Below are 20508 nucleotides of genomic sequence, written 5' to 3' on the forward strand. Positions count from 1 at the left end.
GGCTGTGCTGTTGCACTTGCTGTCATGTTTACAGGGATCACCATGCAGATGTTACTTTTACTTTAAGTTGCCGGCCAATACCCGGTTTCTTGGTTGCTGTAAGCTTCTGTTGCTTGTGTGGCAGGGGTTGCTTTGAAACACTTTTTTCCTTTAAAAAAGGATATGCATGGCGAGTAACAGCACAGTCTCAACGTCAACAACAGTACAGTATAGCGGGCCGTCGTACTATGGCGACGGTCCTACGCTGCCGCACTTGGTAAGCGTTAGGCAGACGTGTCCCTGTGTTTGTCCCCTGCAAAATCCTGGTTTATACCTTTTTACAAGAAGTAATTAGTGCTTTATAAATGCCCTTCGCGGCATACAGCTTGCCATCTGTCACTTTGATACCAAATTGATCGGGCTGCAATTGCAGGTTGGATTCACCCTGGCCATCGTGTCCCTGGCCATAGCACTGGGTGAGTCACTTGGAGCGCCAGGACCTTCCCCACAGTGTGCTCTGCATGCTGCCAGACTCAGAGAAGTACAGGCTGCATTTGTTTGAAATTATGATCTTGCACAGCATTGTGCACGTCCTGCATGGACGATCCCTGGCCTCAAACCACATTTCTGGCGTGATGCAGGCTTTCTGCGAGTGTTGCTGCTTGGGTGCAGATCGAGGCGCCTTCAACGTGAGGCTGCTCTGCGGCAAGGTGCAATCTCGTCTTGTTCTAGCGCATGTGGCCCACATCCATCCAGTCTCCTTGTCGCGCTGTCCATGGTCAAGTTGCTCACCACTCAGCTGATCTGGCATGCGCTTGTCGCGTGGTTCAGGATATGATGTGGAAGGAGCAGGGCCACCGGCAGGGCGAGTGGCACCAGTAGATCCACCCAAGAGGGTGCAGCCTCGTGTGATGGTAGTACAGCCGGATGAGGGGCTTTGCTGCGGGCTGCAATTGAGCGAGGGGGGCAGCAATTCTGCACAGCAGCCCTCAGACAGCCAGCACGCTGCCAAGCTTGTGGACGAGGCTTCAGCCGCTGCCCACCAGAGGCCATGAAAAAATATAGCTTGTGCGAGCGTGCCTTGAATGGTGCACAGCGCAGCGCAGCTTGCTGCGTGGGCTGCTTCTGCTGTATTGGTTTATGGAGGATCTCTTTGTACATGTCGCAACCTCTCCCCTTCTCCTCGAGGTTCAGTGACAGATGATGTGACAGTATGATAAAAAAACGGTGCAAGCCCCACATTACTGCACAGCATAGCACAACCTGCTGTATGGGCTGCTCCTCTTTGCTGTTTGACGAAATCTCTTGTACGTGAATAAACAAGTACGCTGCAAGAAGCTTAGGCGTGGAGTTCTACAAGTCCGAGCAGAACACCCTGGGTTTTGAAAGGTCTGTCCTGGGCAACAGGTGTTGTTGACAAAGTATGTTGCACCACTTGCAAGAGCAGCACTGCGCCTGGCAGGTGCACAATAGTTGGTAGCAGTGGTGGAAGACTTGATTTGATATTTTAGCGCATTGCCTCCGCAGACAGAATTGATTGAATGCGAGTCATGCAAGTAATGTATGTAAGGCTGCCTTCCTTCTCAACGAGTCACTAATCCCTGGTGTGCACACGTGCGTGAAGTAGTGGCTCGCGCTGGGCATGCGCTGCAATTCAGCAACCAAGTTTACACTTGTTCGGCTTCAGAAGGCCGATTGATAAAGATTGCACTCCTCGGTTGTTTTCCTTTCTCTTCTGCAACTAGTACCGTACTCTTGAAGTTACCAAATGTTGATGTCGGCACTCCTCTTTATCTAAATGTTTGTTGGCATCAAACAGGTCCCATCTACTAGATGTAGTACACAGCCAGAGAAGTCCAATGGGAACCCGTGCTTCGCATGAGCATGCCTTGCGAAGGACTGTAATGACATCATCTTCAACGCATTTGCTGGTCACGACAATATGATGCATTGTCATAGACTCGAGGCATTTGGTGTTGTTTGATGCAAACACTATTCCCACAGCACCCTCCTCTTCAGGTTACTGTTTTGCCCCACTTATTGCTTCTCAGCCTTCTCAGCTGCCTTCTTCAGTACCCTGCGCTGATACTCCCTGTATTCGCATTTCTCATAGGCGTGCCGCTCATGCTCGCATCTCCAGGGCAGATAGAAGTTTTTTCGCCGGCAGGCATTGAGAGGTATGAGGAGATGGGCACAGAAGTCCCTGTAGCCTATGTCTATCTTGGCGTTCTGCAAGTCTGCCTGCGGATGGTGATAGATATGAATTTCAGCCAGCCTGCTCTTCACTGACAGTCCCTCTTGGCTTCTGACTTCAGGCCAGGGACCAAGTCCATTGCCTTCTGCCTTCATCCTTCATACCAGCTAATCAAGACAATTGCTGCACGCTATGAGTACGCTATGTGCATACATCTGAGCACCATTGCGACACTGCTGCTGCTTCTCAAAGCAAAGCAACTGCAGTTGGTGTCAACCCTACGCTGGAGGATGCAAGCAACAGTCGTTCTGGATAAGGGCCTGCATGGCTGTCTGAATTACCTGAGACGCTACCATCTTTGGTGGTTGGAGATCTGGCATTCTCCTCTGCTGGGTGTCTGTGGTCCAAGTATCAGTGCAGATGTCAATCCAGTTAACAACTTATTATGCGCACGCTGCTTCTACTTCTGTACTCAAACAAGTGATTGCTTCAATACTCTTGGATAATAATCACCAGCATCATAATTGTGCTGAGAAATTCCATCCATTCAGCTGTGGAGAATGCCCACACTTCAGTTCAAGGCGTTCCCTGCTGCTCTCGGCGAACTCATCGAGAAGCCCATCATTTGAGTGCCAAGAATCTTGTTTGTGTTGCTTATTCATGTGACACAAGTTTATTTGAGCTAAATCAGGTTGTCCAGTACAAGTGGATCAGAGCATCACTGAAGTTGGTGGAGTAGATTTGCCACGTTAATTCCGTTGCTGAGAACACAGGACTTAATTTCTAGAAACACCAATCGCACATCTGCGATGTCAAAGACTGTGTGCAATCAGAGACCGTTTCAGCACTCATGCAGCGCACCAAGGACAGCGGGACGTTTTCGAGCGATCTGTTCACTGCCACGATCAAAAAACCGATATGCAAACGAGGCAAGTTGCTTAAATTTCGACAGGTGTTCCATGTGATAATTAAATCTCATCTCGATTTTCTGTATCGCAATGCATCCACTAGTGTCCTAATATTGCCCGGGCGTGCAGGACGCAGAGGGTAGTACAAGAAGGCAGCTGCTGAAATTGATGTCCGCCACAGCTCTCGTCAATGGACTTCTGAAAGTGCAGCCCACCTTGGCTGTTCAGGGTCTAACAGCAGGACGGATCCCAGGCAAGGCTCCTTGAGAGGGTTGTTTGTCCCCATACCTCGCACCTGCTGCAAGTCAGCAAAATTAATGTTCTGATTTGGTCCCAGGCCTCAGCAGCCCTGATGGAGATGGCTATCAAACCTACGTCCGACCTGAAGGAAAGAGCGGAGGGCATGGAGTAGGCTGGTCTGAGATTCCCCGATACTCTTTTAAGGTGCCGAAAGGCTGGGAAGAAACACCCGTGTCCATTGCCGATCTTGGTGGCACTGAGGTATGCATCAGTTCTCTGCTGTCACATCTACAAGCTGAAACGACACTGGCATTTTGAAGCAATTTAAAGCATGCCTGCTGGTCATTTTTGCTCAATTGCCCATGTTGACCTTGACTTGTTGGGGGAACAGATCGACCTGCGCTTTTCAAACAAGGATCAGGGCAGCTTGGCGATTGTTGTGGCCCCTATTTTGCGCTTCATCGATGTGGGTTTCAATGCAGACGTCAGGATAGAAGAAGTGGGTCCTCCAGAGAAGCTCATTAGCGGCTTTGCACCAGAGCTATTTGGCGCACCACTCTCGGTGAGGAATTCTTGCAATCATTTTTTAATTTGGCTCTGTTGTTGCGTTTCTGATGATCTGGATCACAAGCTGTGCACAAGGTGTGCAGGAGGACGATGTCATGGGACAGACAATCACGAAAAAGAACAATCTGACATACTACAGATGGTGAGCTCTGCATGTTGCTGATCTATTGGGAGAGGACATGTTGATCAGAGCGCTCTGCAGCGGCAATTATCATGACATGATGTGACAGGACTCCTGCCAGGGCCTCATACTGAGATGCATATGCTCTGACATGCAGGGAGCTAAAGCCACACCGCCTGGTGGCAGCTACTGCGTACAAGAATCGCATGTTCCTGATAGCCATTCAGGCTAATGGGAGGCAATGGAGGAAAGCTGAGAGTGATCTCAGGCACGTGCAGGAGTCATTTGATATTGTGCAGGCGTGATGATGCAGTAAAACGGCCGTGTGTCCCAGAGGGCTGCATGTAACAGATGTGAAAGCTAAATGCTGGTATTTGGAGGCTGACTTTTGATAGATGTCACACCAATCATCTGTCATTTCAGGCCCCTGAGCGACCTGCAGATATGAGCTACATGCACATTTGCATAGAGCTGCACAAGAGCGGAAGTCATCATGATGAGCGCTTAACGCTTGGCAGTGACTTTGGCTGCATCGCTTTCAATGCTTGCGTGTTCGGGAACAAATTTCACCATCTCTGCACATGTTGCTCCCCTGTATTGGCCAGCATATTCTGGTCACCACTGTCACACGGTGTAGCTGATCAGCTCCTCAGCTCATGAGCTCCAAATCACTGGCCCGGGGCGAGGCCGGAATACCTTCGAAGGCCAATAGCTGCTTGCATGACACTATCATAATGACAGTGCCTGATGACTGAAAGGACACAGAGTGCGCCTTGCTTCATATTAAATGACATGTCAGCATGAGACCCCTCCTTGATACCTTCCCTCCCCCACACACCTCGTTGTGGAAGCTGGAAGCCTCAAGTCGGAAGCTGAGTCATCATGCAAGGAGGACATGCATTGCCAACCGTGTTCTAGATCGTGCAGAATCCGTGCTGCGCATCGCTCCAGCATTACAGGAAATACCAATCGGGAGTCTCCTGATGAGCCTGGGATTGATCAACTGTACGGGGTGTTACTGCAGCTTACCTTGGAGAAGCCATGTGATCTCAGCAGGATCCAGTTGGCTGAAGAATTCCTCCTCAAGGATACTGCGCTACATCGCATTGAAAAGTTGCAGAAGGTTGCCAAGAACAGTAAAAACCAGAATGACGGCTGAAAGTGGCACAGAGAGGCCTGACGGTTCTTGGATTTCAGCTGGAATGCTCTTGACAGCTGGTGGCTTATTACCATCGCTTCTTACGTGCTTTCAGGCCGAACAGGTCAGTCGAATATTTTGAAGTCGATCTAATGTGTCTAGTATTGAGGCTATCGATGAAGTAGGTATTGAGCTCTGTTGACGTGAGATCTGGTGAACCAAGAAGTGTGTCTGCATCATACATATGGTAGTCGGTGTTACAGAAACATGGCATTTTTTTGTGAGCCACCACAGGTTCTCAGCTTGGACTCAATGCAAAGATTGGCGCTTTTCTTGGCGACAGATGTGCTCTTCGCTGTGACTTCATATGCATTTCTCCTCGTGGGAGAGGCTTTTGGTCGAGAGCGCCTGGAGACAAGACCTGCTGAAGTATATCCAGGTGAGTTCAGCAACGTCAACACGAAATGCCGGCAAATTGGATTGCTTTCTAGTGCAAGCAAGGAGCAAGACCTCCATGCCTGCTGCAGGGCCGTGGAGGGAACCTTCAGGCCAAAGAATAATGCCAAAGTATTTCAGGCCATACCTTCTGGTGAGCGAATGATCGCCAGATATTTGCGCAGAAGCATCGCTCTTGCCAGAGGTGAAGCGGTCAGAGCAGAAGGGCAGCCAAAATGCACAATTTGGCTCATAGTAGCGATGGAATGCTGCGCAGGCGCTGCCAGCATCTGTGGGACTGTTTCTTCCCGTAGCTACACTTGTAGCGTCTATTCTTTGGACTCAACATGGATACCTGGCAGCCACATGCCTCTTGACATACCTTACAACACTGCTATCTCAGATCTGGATGGAGACGGTCTTCGTCAAGCGAGGTCAGTTCAAAACGTGAACAGCAGCTGCCTTAACTTTTAAGTTTCTGGTCAATTCAAAGCCTGCTCGGCGTCAATGCAGCAGACTGTACACATTCCTGGAGATCTGACCTGTGAAGAGCTGAAAAGAAGGCGGTGAAGTGCAGGATCGTACATGTGGCCGATGGTGCCAGTGGTGCACATGATTTATAGGCTTTGGCAGCTAGGCCGTGGGAGTGTTCTAGTGGCTGCCCTGCACGGCCCAGCCTACCTGCAACACCTTCAGGTGCCTTTCAACGTATATCTCAAGGAATTTTGCCAAGTCTCCTGCTTGCTCGTACACACCTGACTCTGCTGGGCTCATCCAGCAGCTTTTCAGAGTGTTGAATTTTTAGAGGGGCGCATTTTCAGGTATTCTGGATGCTGAGTGGCTTTGTGTTGGACAGGCAATTTTGGCTGTGATTTGGGTCCTCAATTTTGGAGCTGTCATGGCTTGGATGCCGTGGCTGTACAGATGGCACCTGCAGCCCAAAAGCACAAAAAATTGAACATCCTGCACATCGTGCATGGTTCTTGTGTTCAATGTGGCAGTATGGGGATCACAGGTCAGAAGTTGTGTGCACAATTGCGCATTGCTGGACACTTGCTGGGCGCTTCAAGTGCTCGTTCCAGTTTGCAAGCATATTTGGAATTAAGAGTATGGTATTCACACTTGTCAAAACTTCTTCTTTACGTGACCATGGTGAAATCACCATGCCTTCATGAACTATTGCTCAGAGACAGACTTGAACAAGCAAACACAGCTTGCAACATTCAATGGGTCACGCATGTGATGCAACTTGAGTCTTTGATTTAAGATGTAACCGTTCAATCTGCAAAAGGACAGTCGAAATTGAACATGAAGCCTTCTCTTCCGGAATTGTACACACTGATAGGTGCTTGCTGAACAGTCTCTGCTGATGGGCAAAAGCGCTGCCAAACATGCACTCTCGGTATTGCCTCTGCATTATTTGCATAAACAAGAAGAACTCTACTGCTGTGCTGGCTGCTGAGGCGGCCCTGTAGCAGCTTGAGGATTGACGGCGGGGTTCAGCGGGGGAATGTATTTGTACACAAGGGGCTCATATCCAGGGAAAGGCGGGCATGCCATGTGGAAAGCGCCAAGAGCTGCTTCGTGTTAGAGTTCACCTGCACAGGCACGGGAGGATCTGAGAACTTTGCATGACACTGCAGACAACAGCAAAGCAAGGGCTTGGCCTTTTGGCCTAGCCTTGGAATGAGGGCGACAAGCCAAACACATGATCTGAATTTCTTGCAAACTTCCCGAGTCCCTTGAGGGAGCCGCACCTCTCGCAGTGGGAGACCATTGTAACCATTCCTCTTCAGGTGTCCATGCAAGTCGTTGGTCATCAGATCCAGGACCAAGTACTATGTACCATGGAAACTGTTGATCCTCAATTCACACAGATCCTCAATTCACAGACTGGCAAATACTCTCTGGAATGCTGTACAGGGCGCTTGCAGCAAAATGGCAGTGGAAGATTGTGCTTGCAAGGCTGCACAGGAACCACTTCCTGGTAAGGATGGTAGGAAGATTAAATTGTACTTACGTCGGGATCTACAAGTCCTTTGAGCTTGATCAAATTCAGGTGGTCCAGTTGTTGTAAGTTTGTGATTTCAGCAATGGCGTAGCGAGGGCTGCCGCCACTGATTGCGTCCCTCGGGTCTGCGTTGATCTGCTTGAGTGCATCGTGTTGTCCTCAGGACAGGCTGTCAACTTGTTATAAGCTCTGTACACCTGTGCGCAGGCGGCAAAGTTACAGGCAAAAAGAATGGAACGTATCTCCAGGGCTGCCAGGGTCATTCTGTGCCGCAGCCATCCTTGATGCCTTCAAAGGAGGGCCTCGCATGACAATAGGAGTGGCAGACCTCGCCATAGGCTCCCCTTCCAATCAAGTCTCGCTGTCTATGAAGGTCGAATGTTTCCTCCCTCCAGCCCATGATTGGCACGTTCAGAGAACACTACCCAATTCTCTGCAGACGCACATAAATATCTGGAATCTGATCATCGCTTAGGTACAGAGTGCCAATGGCATTAGCAGAGTCTTTGGCAGTATGCAACCCCTCAACTGCGATCACCTTGAATCGAGACGAGCTTCGAGCAGGTCGTATGTGGCAGAAATATCTTGACATGAATCGATACTTGTCGCAAGGTTGTGATCGACGCTCGATGGTCCTTACGCAGAGGTAGATAGAGACAAAAGAATCCTAGATGTGTTGCCTTTCCTTCGTCATTAGTATGATGCCCACTCCACAGGTTTCTGTCATGAGATCTAGCTTTTATATTGCGCACTACCTGCGGAGTTATGGGGTTGCGAGAAAATTTGCTGTCGGTGCTTCATATCGGAAGCCGCCCGACCTCGTTCGTGCAGAGCCTGATCTGGAATGCTCCCCATGCTACAATGACTGAGATGCAGATCATATTTGCGTAATCAATCAATCAACATGTCCCAGAAGTGCTTGCAGCACCAGCAATGATCCTTTGCATGACTGCATTGATAGAGCATGCCTTGTGTGAAGCCTTTGTTATGGCAATAATATTAGAGCTTTGCATATATCATATGATACCACCGTGTTGACTACGTAGTATACCGGCATACCGGAGTAGTGAGATACACAATGAGCCTGTGCACGGGTGTGAAAATGACCCCGTGTACACAACATGCCTAAACACTCACTGGAGCATGCACCCTGGAAGACATCAGTCCAGAACAGATCCTTAGAGTGCTGCGACGGCCGACACTGTACAGCAAAATCATCTGTGAGTCTTGCCGCCAGCCTTCCCTTTGGGTTTTCTGTCGCGGTTGCCAAAGCCCGGCCGCTCCAGATCCCTCGCATAGTCCGGCAGCACTGCAGCGCGAGTGGTGATGGCGACACCTGCACAAAGCGTCCAGGTATCAATACTACCCCACCCGTGATGGCTGCAGTAACATTTTCTATGACAGTACCCCCCTGGCGAGCCTCTCGCAGAGCAGAGGACATGCTTCAAGCCTCTCGAGAGTGGTCTTGCAAACTCCAAGGCTTCCTCAGGCTTCATTGAGGAAGCGCAGGGGCACAAGGGGTGCAGGCAGGAGGCACGCACCTTCATGCGTCCACACGTTGAACTCCGCCTCTCCGCTGACGCCCACTGCGAACCACCCCAGGCCTGCCACAGCGATGTCTGTGCTGCTCTGCCTCCAGTTGGTCCCCTGCGCAGTGACCTGGCAGGGAACCAGTGGCCCCAGCTTGTGCTCCTGCTCCAGGGGGGGGACCAACATTGTGCCCAGACTCTTCTCGTACCTGCACCATGCGCTCACTTTTAGCCAGGCAGCACCTGCAAAGTCCCTGCCTGCATCTCCGCCCATGTTGCGATGCTGGAGGTTCAGGAATGCAGCACTGCACATCAACCACGTCTGGCAGATCCTGGTGCAAACTGACTGTGATGGCAAGTTTTACATGGCAGGCGCTGCAGCAGATGCTCAAGCACAGGTCCAGCAAGGCCATTTTTGGGTGAATACTCCAGAGAGGGCTCTGGACAGGTAGTGTGCGCACCGTTCCTCGGCGCCCTCGGTCTTGCCAAAGTGGCAGGTCAGGTCGTCGGAGGCCCAGACGGTCAGGTAGAGCGTGGCCCCCGGGCTGGTCAGCACGTCGATACGAGCCACGCCACCCACAAAGACCGTCTGCCCGGCAGCCGCCCGGAAGGTGCGCGGCTTCAACCGCCGCTTCGGCAGCAGCAGCTTCACCTGCATCGGCAGTTGTGACAATCATTTCATACAACTACCCTGTGCTCTGCGCAACTCTTGCAACATCTTCGCCATCTAGAGCGCCACATTGCACGTGCTTTCCCCCCTCTCGTTGTGTGTCTTTGCAAATATTGTGAATGGGACCCCATGGGTCACATCCTCTGCTTTTGTGCCAGACTTGCATTGAGATGCGTGCACTGTTTGTCTGGTATCAGTTATCAGAGTCACACCTCATCGGCGCTGAGGCGGGATGAGAGCTGGAAATCGTGGGGCACGCCCGGTGTATCAAACATATTGCACCTTGGCGGCATCAGGCCTGGCACCTTCAGCATGCCTGCACACAGACACAACCAAAACTTTTACCTCACTGTAGATATTGTAGATATCTCAGGACCAAACCTGCTGACCTCTTTGTAGATACTTGCATTATCAGCAACCAGAAGAGTGCAAAAAGGTAAAAATGCCACCTGGAGGATGTAATTGATGGCAGGAACGTAGTGCTGAAGATGTGCAGGAATTTCTCACCTAGAGTTGTGCCGGGCAGGGCGGCTGTGGTGAGCTCGTTCCTGGGTTTGCCGTGCCGCACTGCGCGCTTCATGGCATTGATGAGCGAGCTCTTGCCGGCATTCTGAGCGCCCACCTGTTCATTGTACATTGGATTCAACTCGCCACTCACTAGACCATCAGCACGTATTGAGCATCCACAGACTGCATGGGTTGCCAACAAAAGAAGGGATGTACTCCTCTGATTGGGCGATCACCACTCATGAGAAAATGTACACAACAAAGGTCTTTTTTTGGTTGGTGACCCATAGATAACACACGAGTCATGTGGTGTGAAGGCTCATGCTTGCTCAGCAGTCATGATAGGCGGATACGACTCTGCATGTAATCACTTTCAAGTGATAGAGCGCTCACCACCCAGACATCGCCGGTGGTGCCCACTTCTCTGTGCAGGCGCACCAGCAGCTGCTCCACTCCCCAGCCTTTCAGAGCACTCACCAGCTCGACAGAGGTCGGCTTGGGCATGCCCCCCTGTTTCGCGCGCATCCGTATCCACTTCTGCGCCACACGCGCAACAGCTGTGTTGAGTTCTAGACCCTTAATGATGACCGTGCATGTTGTCCAATATGTGGAAGAGTCTTTGCCTGATCATTGCTTTGGCAATGCACTAGCCTCCTAGCACACTCCTTCAGGGGAGCACACTGTGGGGATCGCTCAAGACAAGAGGGTCTAGGCATGCCAGTCTGCCATCATCCTTTATTATTCTAAACTTTCATTCTATGAGTTTATTCACACTGGATGAAACCACTTGACTCTTTTTTAGGTGTCAAATTGTATATGGCACAAGGTGAGGCATGTTGGTGGGATGTTAGCTGGGAGGGGCAAGGTGATCACCTCAAGCCGTTCGGCTGTGGCCTGCGCCGGCAGCAGGTCGGCCTTGTTGACCGCCAGCACAAATCTCACATCCTTGTTGTCCGCCCTCACAGCAGACACCCCGTCCCTCACCTGCACACACACACACAGTCAACATTCCTGTAACACTTGGCAGGGCTTATTGTGCCTTGGTTCAAATCCTCTGCCAACGTTCTCCTCCTGCTGTTCTCTTGCGGGGAAGCATGACAATAGCACCCTTCAAACACTGCTTATTGAGCTGAGTCCGCTGTTCTCCTGGAAGGGATCCCAACACAGGCAGGGACACCCTTCGTCTGACTTGCCGTTTTGCCAGTATGTGGGTTTTAATCAGGCAGGGAAGCCTGAGACGGGCAACATGCAATGGAATCAACTTGTTGGAATAGCCAGGACCGCATGCAGAGAGATGGACTTGAATCCTTGTCGGATTCATTCATTAAAGGATGCCTTCTCCAGAAATTGCATCTGGCGTTTACCAGGAGCAACGCCCTTCCCTAGAATCACCTGGTAGCCTTCAATATTCGAGAAGAGCGCCTGGAGGGCGGTGCGCGGCAAGGAGCCGTCAAAGTCTGCGGCGTCGACGACGCACAGCACAACCGCTCGCCGGTGGCGCGTCAGCCCGATCTTGCGCCCCACTTTCTGGCCCAGATCAAACTGCGGCAGGTCCGCCTCCGCCCTCGCACTCTTCACCTGCCTGTGAAGCACAGTAGCCACTCTCAGAATAGAGGAAGAAAGCCCTGGTCATACTACTGACCTCAAACCCCTTCCTGGGCAACAACATGGCGCATCTGCGCTCTGCTGCGTGGTACAAAACATGGGGTTTTCTGCTTGTGTCATGCGTGGCAGCTGTTGAACATTGCCATGGCAGCTGGGACGTGGTGTGTCTTGCAGGTTGCTGAAAGCATATGGAGCCCCGCCGAGAGAGGCTGCTGCGGTGACTCACCCGTAGTGCGACAGGGAGTAGCAGCGAGCGCAAAGGACGCGCGCTTCGTGCTCATTCTCTATCTCGGGAGCAATGTTCAGCCGCCGCAGCGCCGCCTTGGGATCCTCCACTTCGTCTTCGTCCTGCCAGGCACAGACATCTTTGTTTCCCAGGGACATGCCATAGGCCTCAATATGCACCTTGCTTGACCATGAAACATGCCTAGTCTGCATTGAAGTGGGCTGCATATTTTGGCGCATATCCTGCAGAGCTGCACCAGCGTGATGTCACAGCAATTGAGATAACCAGATGCCCAGCAGAAAGCACTGCTCACCAGCCAAGATTCCACCAAGGCATCCACGCGTCGCAGCGCCTGTGAGGCTTCTGGGGCCCGCTCATAGCTTTGCGAAGTGGTCGCTGCTGAGTTTGAGGCCTTCCTCTCCTCCACTTCTTCACTAGCGCCGTCCTCTGCAATGCGCTCCGGGGGGATCTGTATCATGCATGCAAGGAGCACGTCAGCATTTGTTTCCAACGATACACACACATCACCGAGGACATGGTTTAATGAGGGATCCATTTATCTACCTTTCCGAGCGATGCTTCTATGAGCTTCTGGGGAACTTTGAAGTACCTGCATGCAGCAACAGCATCGTCTGAGCATGCGCATGCATATGTCACCATTGCCAGCAGTAAGGGAGGACAAGAGACACTCCCTTGGGATGTAGGTACTAAATATTTTCGAAAGAGTACTCACCCAGGACGATCCTGGTCTTCAGATTGCAGCTTGACACCGCAGCCGGCGCAGTAGTTGGGCAGCTGCAGGAGCTCCGCCACCAGAGCGCTCTGGTCATCTGCAGCTGTGGCTGGCTTGGAAGCATTCACAGCCTGATTTGTGAGTCTCCGAGTGGCCGAATGCTGTCTTGATGGGGCCCATTTTGCCAGAGCACTGCCAGAGGGGCTTCCCCTGAAAGGGGCAGCTGACGGTGCCTTCAGGGGGCAATGACGCTCAAATGGAGCCGAAATGGAAGATAGTGGCAGATGGAACCGTCTGCATTGTCCTTGGGAAGATAAAACTCGCATCGTTCTGGCCAGATCGGGGCAGATCAAGCTTCTAGTAAACTTCAAGGCGTTGAACATGCGGGCATGCTTGTGACAGGTACTGTGGCATGCAAAGAATGTCAACTTAAATATTTTAATTATTTTCTGTTTCTATTCACCAAAACTTGCAGCTGTTCAACCGGAGCTGTTGCCCTGGCGATAAATCCCTCGCAGGGCTGCTGTACAGGGGATCTCGTATAAATCGCCGAGTCAGCCTCCAGGTCAGCAGAGCCAACTGTGCGGAAGGCGCTGGTCCTGACTGCATTGATTTGCTAGATCTGGGAAGTTGCCCTCAGAATTGAGTTTTACTTCCAGCAACCGCAGCAGACCGCCCCAAAAGTCACAGTGTGCAGACCGCTGTGGAAGACTGCCGCCATGCCTATAATAAAGTGAGCTCCTGCCTGTGAAATTTCTAGTGCTATTTTTACGACACCGGGTTCTATAGCAGTATCTTTGCACTTTTTCACTGGAATCCCCCCATCCATTGCTAATTTGCACTGTGATCGATACCTATTGATGGTCACACAGTGCCCTGCCCAAGCAGCACGTTTTCCTGTGCCCGTGCTGTTTGATGACGAAGACAGCGCGATGCTTTCGAGGTTGTGGGGCCCTCCTGCAGATCTGGCATTGCGATATGCTGCATGTCTCTTGATCATCCTTCATGCGTTGCGTCACAGGGACGACGCTAGCGATGCTAGCCACCTGGTCGACGAGCGGGCTTCTACCTACCGCCTGCTCGAGCCGGTGTCGCACCCGAGCAGAGCCGAGGATCTCGTCGATCTGCACAGGCTCCAAAAATCATCAACAAAGCCGCGGCAAGGTGTGGCATTGGTCCACCTTGGTTCCACCCTGGATTGTCCCTACTGGGACGTAATCTAGGTATTGAAGTTTGGGAGCCCGTACGGTGACGGAGGTCTGCGCTTGCGTGCACACATCATGTGTAGGCATAATGGATCCAAGACGTCGTGAAATCTATGCGCAGATGACGTTGCCCAGAAGCACATCGACTCGCTCTCCGAGACCCTCAAGTCATCGGCGCGTGTGTAAGTAGTACTATCTGTCTAATGCAATGACTTTTTGGGATGTGCAAGTATCATGTTTGGCCCTGAAGACATCTCCTAGCGCAAAATAAGCCCCTCTGAAAGTTTGAAGCCTGTCTATGTTTTGTGATGTCCTACCTGGCACTGACCAACGCTTGGGCGCTGATGCAGCGCGGGACCCAAGGTTGTGCGTGGCGAGACGAAGGTGAATTGCAGTGCTTCAGTGAACATTATTTGCACCCCTTGCCCTTTTCTGGAATAACATTATTATTGTACTGCACTTGTGGGGGTGCACGCTTCAGACATCTGGCCTGCTTTCTGACCATCAATATGCATGCAGGCAGCGCAGAAGCCACCCACGGGTCCTGCCTTTGCCTTCACTCGCAGCGGCTTCATCCGCGCCATGTCCGATGCCGGGCTGAAGCCCACCGTGGTGCACCACAACCTCACTCCTGCCGAGCTCTATGAGCAGGTCAGACTCCTGCTGATCTGCTGCTGAGCACTCCTAGCAGTGCACGTCCGTGGGCCTGGGCATCTGATGGCGTGTTGCATCAAGAAGCCCCCCGTAACGCGCACCTGTGTATATCCAGGATGGAGATATTTTGTGTGTTGCCGTACAGGCACTGCAGTACGAGGCCGGCACCAACATTGTGGCCAGCGGCGCCCTCGCAACCCTGTCAGGTACTTCCCCATTTGCGCTGTACCCCTTTCCTGACAGTCATGCAGCATGTGCATGCGATGCGTGCAGCCATGCGCCTTTGCATGTGCGGATGCAGGTCGTCTTTTGTTCTGAAGTCTGCACAGCACCTCGCCTGTACAGTCTCAGAACAGCTCACTCCTCAGGTTGTCAGACTGATGTCCAACCTGAGAGCCATCCACCTTTCATGGATAGGCAAAGCACACTCCACAGGTTTTCAGCTCCTATTTTGGAGCTTCACACCAAGAAATATCTGCACTGAAGTATCTTGCGCTGACGTGGTATAGGCGCAAAGACTGGGCGGAGTCCTCGGGACAAGCGCGTGGTGCGCGAGTCGGGCTCCCAGGCCGACATCTGGTGGGCGGCGGCCGATGGCCAGCCCGCCAACGGCGCCCCCAACTACGAGATGGACGAGAAGTGAGCCGCCACCATCTATCCTTTGATTTACACACATGGCAGTGTCCACAATCTGCAATTGCAGCACCTTCTGCCCTTCAGTCCACACGCATGGCACTGTGCATGGTCTGCAATTGCAGCACTGCTGCACCAGAAGTTCCACCTATTGCACACAGGAGTCCGGGAGTCCGGGTAACGCCTGCATGCATGAACCTGCATGCATGCAGGAAATTTTTCATGCCGCCTTTTTCTGCTCACACGCATGCCGGACTTGCATGCCAAGCGGGGCATTGCTGCATGTCTCAATACTAATCATCAGCTTGGAGCATGTGGGAACAATTGATGGGCAGCCAGCAACAGCTTGCCTGCAGGGTGCATGTCGTGAGCGCTGTGTTGGTGGCTGGCGCAGGACGTTCATCCTGAACAGGGAGCGCGCTGTGGACTACCTCAACATGCTGGAGCGCCTCTACATCTTTGATGGCTTTGCCGGATGGGACCCCGAGGTGAGCTCTTTTTTTGGCTTCTCATCGCTCTCCTCTGGATCTCATATGCTGAATAGAACATGTGCTGAGAGGATGCACGGAAGTTTCTTGAGCCAAAATATTAAAGGTTCAATATCAAGAGTAAGTGTTAGTAGAGTATCATCAATCAGCACTGCCAGCTGGCCGCTGGGCAATTCAATGAGCTGAAAGAAAGAAGAGAACGCCAGACCATTTCTAGAGACAAAAGTCTAAATAGATCAGTGCATGATTAGGCAATATCCTTAGAAGGGAGAAAGGGGCTTGTCAGCTTTCCCCTACAGTTCGAAAAGGGTAGCAATTACAAACTCCTGGCCAGCACAGGTCTGGGCTAAGCATTTGCTTGTGTGCTGCGCAGTCGCGCATCAAGGTGCGTGTGGTGTGTGCGCGCGCGTACCACGCGCTGTTCATGTACAACATGCTGATCCGGCCGACCGAGAAGGAGCTGGCAGAGTTTGGCAAGCCCGACTTCACCATCTTCAACGCCGGGGCGTTCCCTGTCAACCGCTACACCTCCTACATGTCCTCTTCCACTTCCGTCGACATCAACCTCAGGTGCCTTCTTTTGAACATGTCTTTGTGTACGAGTACTTACGCATGCTTACTGACCTGCCTGTGTGAGAGCGCATGCCTGATTGCTGCTTGTCTTTTGGAGCATTATTTAGCTGAGGCGCTAGCAACCGTGGCTGTCCAATGCAGCCCCTTGTGAGGCTAATTTGAAAGGCTGCGTTGGACTATAATGTCACAACAGATTAGCTCCAAAAGGGCAACCAAATGGGAGAGTCATGGCATGCAACCTTGTTCACAAGTGGTGTTCAAATGTGCGCAGGACGCGGGAGATGGTGATTTTGGGCACGCAGTACGCGGGGGAGATGAAGAAGGGAATCTTCAGCGTGATGCACTACCTCATGCCCAAGCGGGGAATCCTCTCCCTGCACTCCGGCTGCAATGTCGGCGCCGCCGAGGACGTCACCCTCTTCTTCGGCCTCTCAGGTGCTGCCCTGCACTGCCGCCTGCCACCTTGCTTTCGTCCACCTGCATGCATGCTCTTGCACATCACTGTGAACGCATGCTCCCTATGGCGATGCCAGACCTCCTGGCACCCAAATTAAATGCTTGCAGAGCATGGCATCCGCAATCAGAGCGCCTGCATATAGAGAATATCAGCAGCATTGGAGCTGCGCAGCCGCCATGCATGGGCCATGGTGGCCATGGTCCAATCATGCAGATCAGATAACAGCCTTATGATTAATAATCCCCCCATTTGAGTCCTGATGTGCACCTATGTGAATGTGGCCTGCCTTGGCGTTGCTGCAGGTACTGGAAAGACGACGCTGTCCACGGACCCGGCGCGGCCGCTGATTGGGGACGATGAGCACTGCTGGAGCGACAGTGGCGTGTTTAACATCGAGGGCGGCTGCTACGCCAAGTGCATCGGCCTCAAGAAGAGCAGCGAGCCCGAGATCTACAACGCCATCCGCTTCGGCTCCGTCCTCGAAAACGTCGTCTTCGACGAGCACACCCGCGATGTCGACTTTGACTCCAAGTGCGGCCACTCATCTGTAATTGGTTTACAGCTTACTACTTGGCTTTCAACAGAGTTTCACCCCCGCATGCATGAGCTCTGGGGCTGGGATGTGCCTGGTGTATCCGGGTTCACTGGCCACCACCATTCTCTTTCTTCTCTTCCTGCGCTGCCATCATAATCCATTGAACTCTGATTGCATGACCGGTCCTTTCAACTCAGCATTGAGGAATGCAGGCATTCTTGTATGACAGACTCAGGTCTCAAACTTGACAATATTGCTGACGCGGCTGGTGTGGCTGTGGCCTGCAGCGCTGTGACGGAGAACACGCGCGCGTCGTACCCGATCGACTACATCCCCAACGCGCGCATCCCCTGCGTGGGCCCCCACCCCAAGAACCTCATCCTGCTCTGCTGCGACGCGTTTGGCGTGCTGCCCCCCGTCTCCCGCCTCACCAAGGAGCAGGCCATGTACCACTTCATCTCCGGCTACACCGCCAAGGTGCTCACCCCTCTGCTCGTCCCGCTGCACTCTCTTGGGTCTGCTTGCTTCAAGTTGCTCTGTAGTGGTCCCAGCTGCCAGCCATGCTGCTGATTGACCACAGCGGCTGGTCCACGACATCCTTAACGCCATTGACGTTGCTTGGCCACATTCTTAATCTCAATGAGCAGGCATTACAGAGACGGCTGCATTTATGATGATTACCAGACTTTACAAAGACAAACTAGCCGTTGGACCGATTGGGCATCATTGCGAAAGCAATCGTCTTTGTAGTGTTGAAGGTTCGCATGCCATTTTCATGCATGCGCCAATTTTGATCGATTTCTGTATTTTGGAGCTTCACTCCTTTGAGCCATGCCATTTGTGGGTTGACAGGTGGCGGGCACTGAGATGGGGGTGACTGAGCCGGAGGCGACCTTCAGCGCCTGCTTTGGCGGGGCCTTCCTCATGTGGCACCCCATGAAGTACGCGGCCATGCTCGCCCAGAAGATGGAGCAGCACGGCACCTCCGCCTGGCTCGTCAACACAGGGTGCGCCCTCTTTCTCAAACATCATCATCCTTTTGTCTTGCACAAATCAGCCTTACCTCTCAAAGTGTTCACATTCATGTGATATAGCAGCTGCGATTGGACTTCCATTGGGACTGATTTTGTTCATCTTGAGAGCTCATCTTGGGACACCTGACTGAGTCTTATGGATGCATTGTGCTTGTAATTGTCTCGTTTCCTAGCTCAATAGGCTGCCTTCGAAGTCGCGGAGAAGACCTGGGGTCAATTGGCGGTCCAAATACCGTATGCTCAAGGACTGTGTGAATTTGTTCAGGTGGACCGGCGGGCGCTACGGCGTGGGATCGCGCATAAAGCTGCGCTACACGCGCGCCATCATCGACGGCATCCACAGCGGAGAACTGGCCGCAGCCGAGACCACCACCACACCCATCTTCAGCCTGCATGTGCGCCCTTCTCCACATTCCCGCCTGTTGCTGTTTTTTGTGCCTACCTGCCTGTGCATGTTTGTGCTGGCTTCTAGAATTGTTGAACCTACTTGCCTGTGCATGTACATGTGCTGGCTTTCAGAGCGCAAAAAAATTGCCTGGCTGCATGGAGTCTGCCTTGAGAGTAGAAGCTGAAGTGGGATCAGCTTGTGATGCGGGGAGCATGTGCGCGCAGGTGCCGACCAAGTGCACAGCTGTGCCGGACGAGATCCTGAACCCAGCTGCGCAGTGGTCCAACAAGGCCGAATTCGACAAGACCCTCAAGCTCCTGGCCACGCTCTACCAGGTGAGCCGCTGCTTCCAGCCTGAGCAAGACAATACTGATGTATGGTCATTACCCTGTTACGGACCCTTCCGTGCAGAGGTGATAATAGTCGCTGCCCTGTTGTCTGGCTCCAATCCCGATGCATGACTCATGGTCGGGCATGCCTCGTGCTCCTGCCAGGCCCACATGGGACAGAGTGAAGAGTCAGGCAAGCACTAGGAGTGAGGGATGTCCTGACGTGGATGCTGTGCTTTGACTGACAGGACAACTTCAAGAAGTACGGCGACGGCGCCGGCTTTGTCTCGGTTGACCTGGCCAAGAGCATCGTCAGCGCTGGACCCAAGAGCACCACCAATGGCCACGCCTGAAGCAGCACCAGGCAACCAGAGAACTCCTGCCGGCACAGCAGCTTTGCCAGCGGTATAACGGGGGAGCAGCAGTATTCTGAAACATTGCACAATTTTGTAAGCGCACCACACAACACTGGGGGCGGTTAGGAATTTTGATAGGCTAGCTCGTGTACTTGGGTCCGTCGTTTTGCCTAGATCTGTGAGGAGTAAGGAGTGCGGTTTGCGTTGTTTGGTTAGGATTTGTGTCTCTAGTGGCTGCATGCATTAATTGTGCTGCAGGACGCTGCCCTTGTGGGTGGGTGCAGTGTACGAATTTCCGCAATTGCTTTTTCTGTCTTTTGGTGTATATGGAATATGCAGAATTCAGTTTGTATGTTATGTCTCTGAGAACAGTTTGGAGTCTAAGACACACTGCTTAGGGCAGTGCAGTCAGGGTAATGGAAGAAATGCTTGATCAGTATCCAGCAGTCTTTTAGCGAGGGTGGTTGTCATCAGAATTGGTGCAGTCCACAATATCATTACAATAGCACTGTTGGCAGCATCCTTTGCCTGCCGCATGCCTTGTCGTTTCTGAGGCATGTCACATGGTGTTCTGCGCTCTCACGTGATTTATAGATATCTCTCGCAATTACTTCTAGATTTTTTGCTGCCAGCAACTTACAGGTGCACATTCAATGCAGGCAAAATATGTTTCGCAACGAGAATACAGACTTATTAGGTTGCCAATCAGTACGATTGTAAGATTACAGGGATCAAGCTCCGGCCTGTGCCACGTGTCATGCTATATGGGACAAAACAGACATGCACACAATCTTAACGGCTCCTTGGAGCTGCAAGCTCTGTTGTTGAGGCAGGGCCTCAATGAGCATATCCTTGTCTGCTGACTCTTACAGAACATTGCAGCTCTGATGTCAACAATACCTGCTCAGATCAGTGCTGTCGTCATGCACACAGCTGCTGGACTCTCATCAGTGCCCGCTCATCACTGCTGCACATGTCTGTCAAGCTTGTAAG

At 52.1% G+C, this 20508-nt stretch overlaps 6 protein-coding genes across 6 annotated transcripts; 4 read left to right on the forward strand and 2 right to left on the reverse strand.

The window, feature by feature from the left end:
- Window positions 1-166: 166 nt before the first annotated feature.
- On the forward strand, window positions 167-861 carry COCSUDRAFT_62185 (hypothetical protein; the record flags this gene model as incomplete). Its single annotated transcript, XM_005649258.1, has 4 exons — window positions 167-256; window positions 413-455; window positions 652-689; window positions 811-861. 4 exons carry the CDS (start codon window positions 167-169, stop codon window positions 859-861), a joined length of 222 nt encoding a protein of 73 aa, XP_005649315.1.
- Window positions 862-1631: 770 nt separating this feature from the next.
- Window positions 1632-2687, reverse strand: COCSUDRAFT_53064 (hypothetical protein). Its single transcript, XM_005649259.1, has 2 exons — window positions 2515-2687; window positions 1632-2220 (listed from the first exon to the last, which is right to left on the reverse strand). Exons 1-2 carry the CDS (start codon window positions 2551-2553, stop codon window positions 2017-2019), a joined length of 243 nt encoding a protein of 80 aa, XP_005649316.1. The 5' UTR covers window positions 2554-2687; the 3' UTR covers window positions 1632-2016.
- Window positions 2688-3441: 754 nt separating this feature from the next.
- Window positions 3442-4314, forward strand: COCSUDRAFT_13998 (putative thylakoid lumenal 29.8 kDa protein; the record flags this gene model as incomplete). Its single annotated transcript, XM_005649260.1, has 4 exons — window positions 3442-3582; window positions 3713-3883; window positions 3972-4030; window positions 4167-4314. Coding segments are annotated over 4 exons (519 nt in total), but the record flags the coding sequence as incomplete, so codon positions are not given.
- Window positions 4315-5983: 1669 nt separating this feature from the next.
- COCSUDRAFT_32815 (hypothetical protein) lies at window positions 5984-6868 on the forward strand. The gene is made up of 3 exons (XM_005649261.1): window positions 5984-6016; window positions 6160-6278; window positions 6439-6868. Exons 1-3 carry the CDS (start codon window positions 5992-5994, stop codon window positions 6538-6540), a joined length of 246 nt encoding a protein of 81 aa, XP_005649318.1. The 5' UTR covers window positions 5984-5991; the 3' UTR covers window positions 6541-6868.
- A 1993-nt stretch (window positions 6869-8861) lies between these two features.
- COCSUDRAFT_10321 (hypothetical protein) lies at window positions 8862-12189 on the reverse strand (the record flags this gene model as incomplete). The annotated part of the gene is made up of 9 exons (XM_005649262.1): window positions 8862-8929; window positions 9135-9331; window positions 9584-9774; window positions 10005-10108; window positions 10300-10414; window positions 10693-10836; window positions 11173-11244; window positions 11674-11881; window positions 12131-12189. Coding segments are annotated over 9 exons (1158 nt in total), but the record flags the coding sequence as incomplete, so codon positions are not given.
- Window positions 12190-13492: 1303 nt separating this feature from the next.
- Window positions 13493-19512, forward strand: COCSUDRAFT_53066 (hypothetical protein; the record flags this gene model as incomplete). The annotated part of the gene is made up of 16 exons (XM_005649263.1): window positions 13493-13596; window positions 13885-14027; window positions 14190-14250; window positions 14419-14452; window positions 14588-14719; window positions 14868-14928; window positions 15232-15361; window positions 15750-15843; window positions 16217-16413; window positions 16688-16851; window positions 17176-17404; window positions 17696-17885; window positions 18261-18415; window positions 18708-18837; window positions 19055-19165; window positions 19408-19512. Exons 1-16 carry the CDS (start codon window positions 13583-13585, stop codon window positions 19510-19512), a joined length of 1950 nt encoding a protein of 649 aa, XP_005649320.1. The 5' UTR covers window positions 13493-13582.
- Between the last annotated feature and the right edge of the window lie 996 nt (window positions 19513-20508).

The sequence above is a fragment of the Coccomyxa subellipsoidea genome (assembly GCF_000258705.1).
Source record: "Coccomyxa subellipsoidea C-169, whole genome shotgun sequence".
In the NCBI taxonomy this organism is placed as follows: Eukaryota; Viridiplantae; Chlorophyta; class Trebouxiophyceae; family Coccomyxaceae; genus Coccomyxa; species Coccomyxa subellipsoidea.

What these genes read in the sequence shown, in the direction of transcription:
- COCSUDRAFT_53064 (XM_005649259.1), bottom strand. Translation starts at nt 2,553, where the DNA reads ATGCCAGATCTCCAACCACCAAAGATGGTAGCGTCTCAG. An exon ending in CAAAGATGGTAGCGTCTCAG is followed by an intron (nt 2,221 to 2,514) that starts GTAATTCAGACA and finishes CACCATCCGCAG; the next exon opens with GCAGACTTGCAGAACGCCAA.
- COCSUDRAFT_32815 (XM_005649261.1), top strand. Translation starts at nt 5,992, where the DNA reads ATGGAGACGGTCTTCGTCAAGCGAG. An exon ending in GACGGTCTTCGTCAAGCGAG is followed by an intron (nt 6,017 to 6,159) that starts GTCAGTTCAAAA and finishes GGTGAAGTGCAG; the next exon opens with GATCGTACATGTGGCCGATG. An exon ending in CCTACCTGCAACACCTTCAG is followed by an intron (nt 6,279 to 6,438) that starts GTGCCTTTCAAC and finishes TGTGTTGGACAG; the next exon opens with GCAATTTTGGCTGTGATTTG.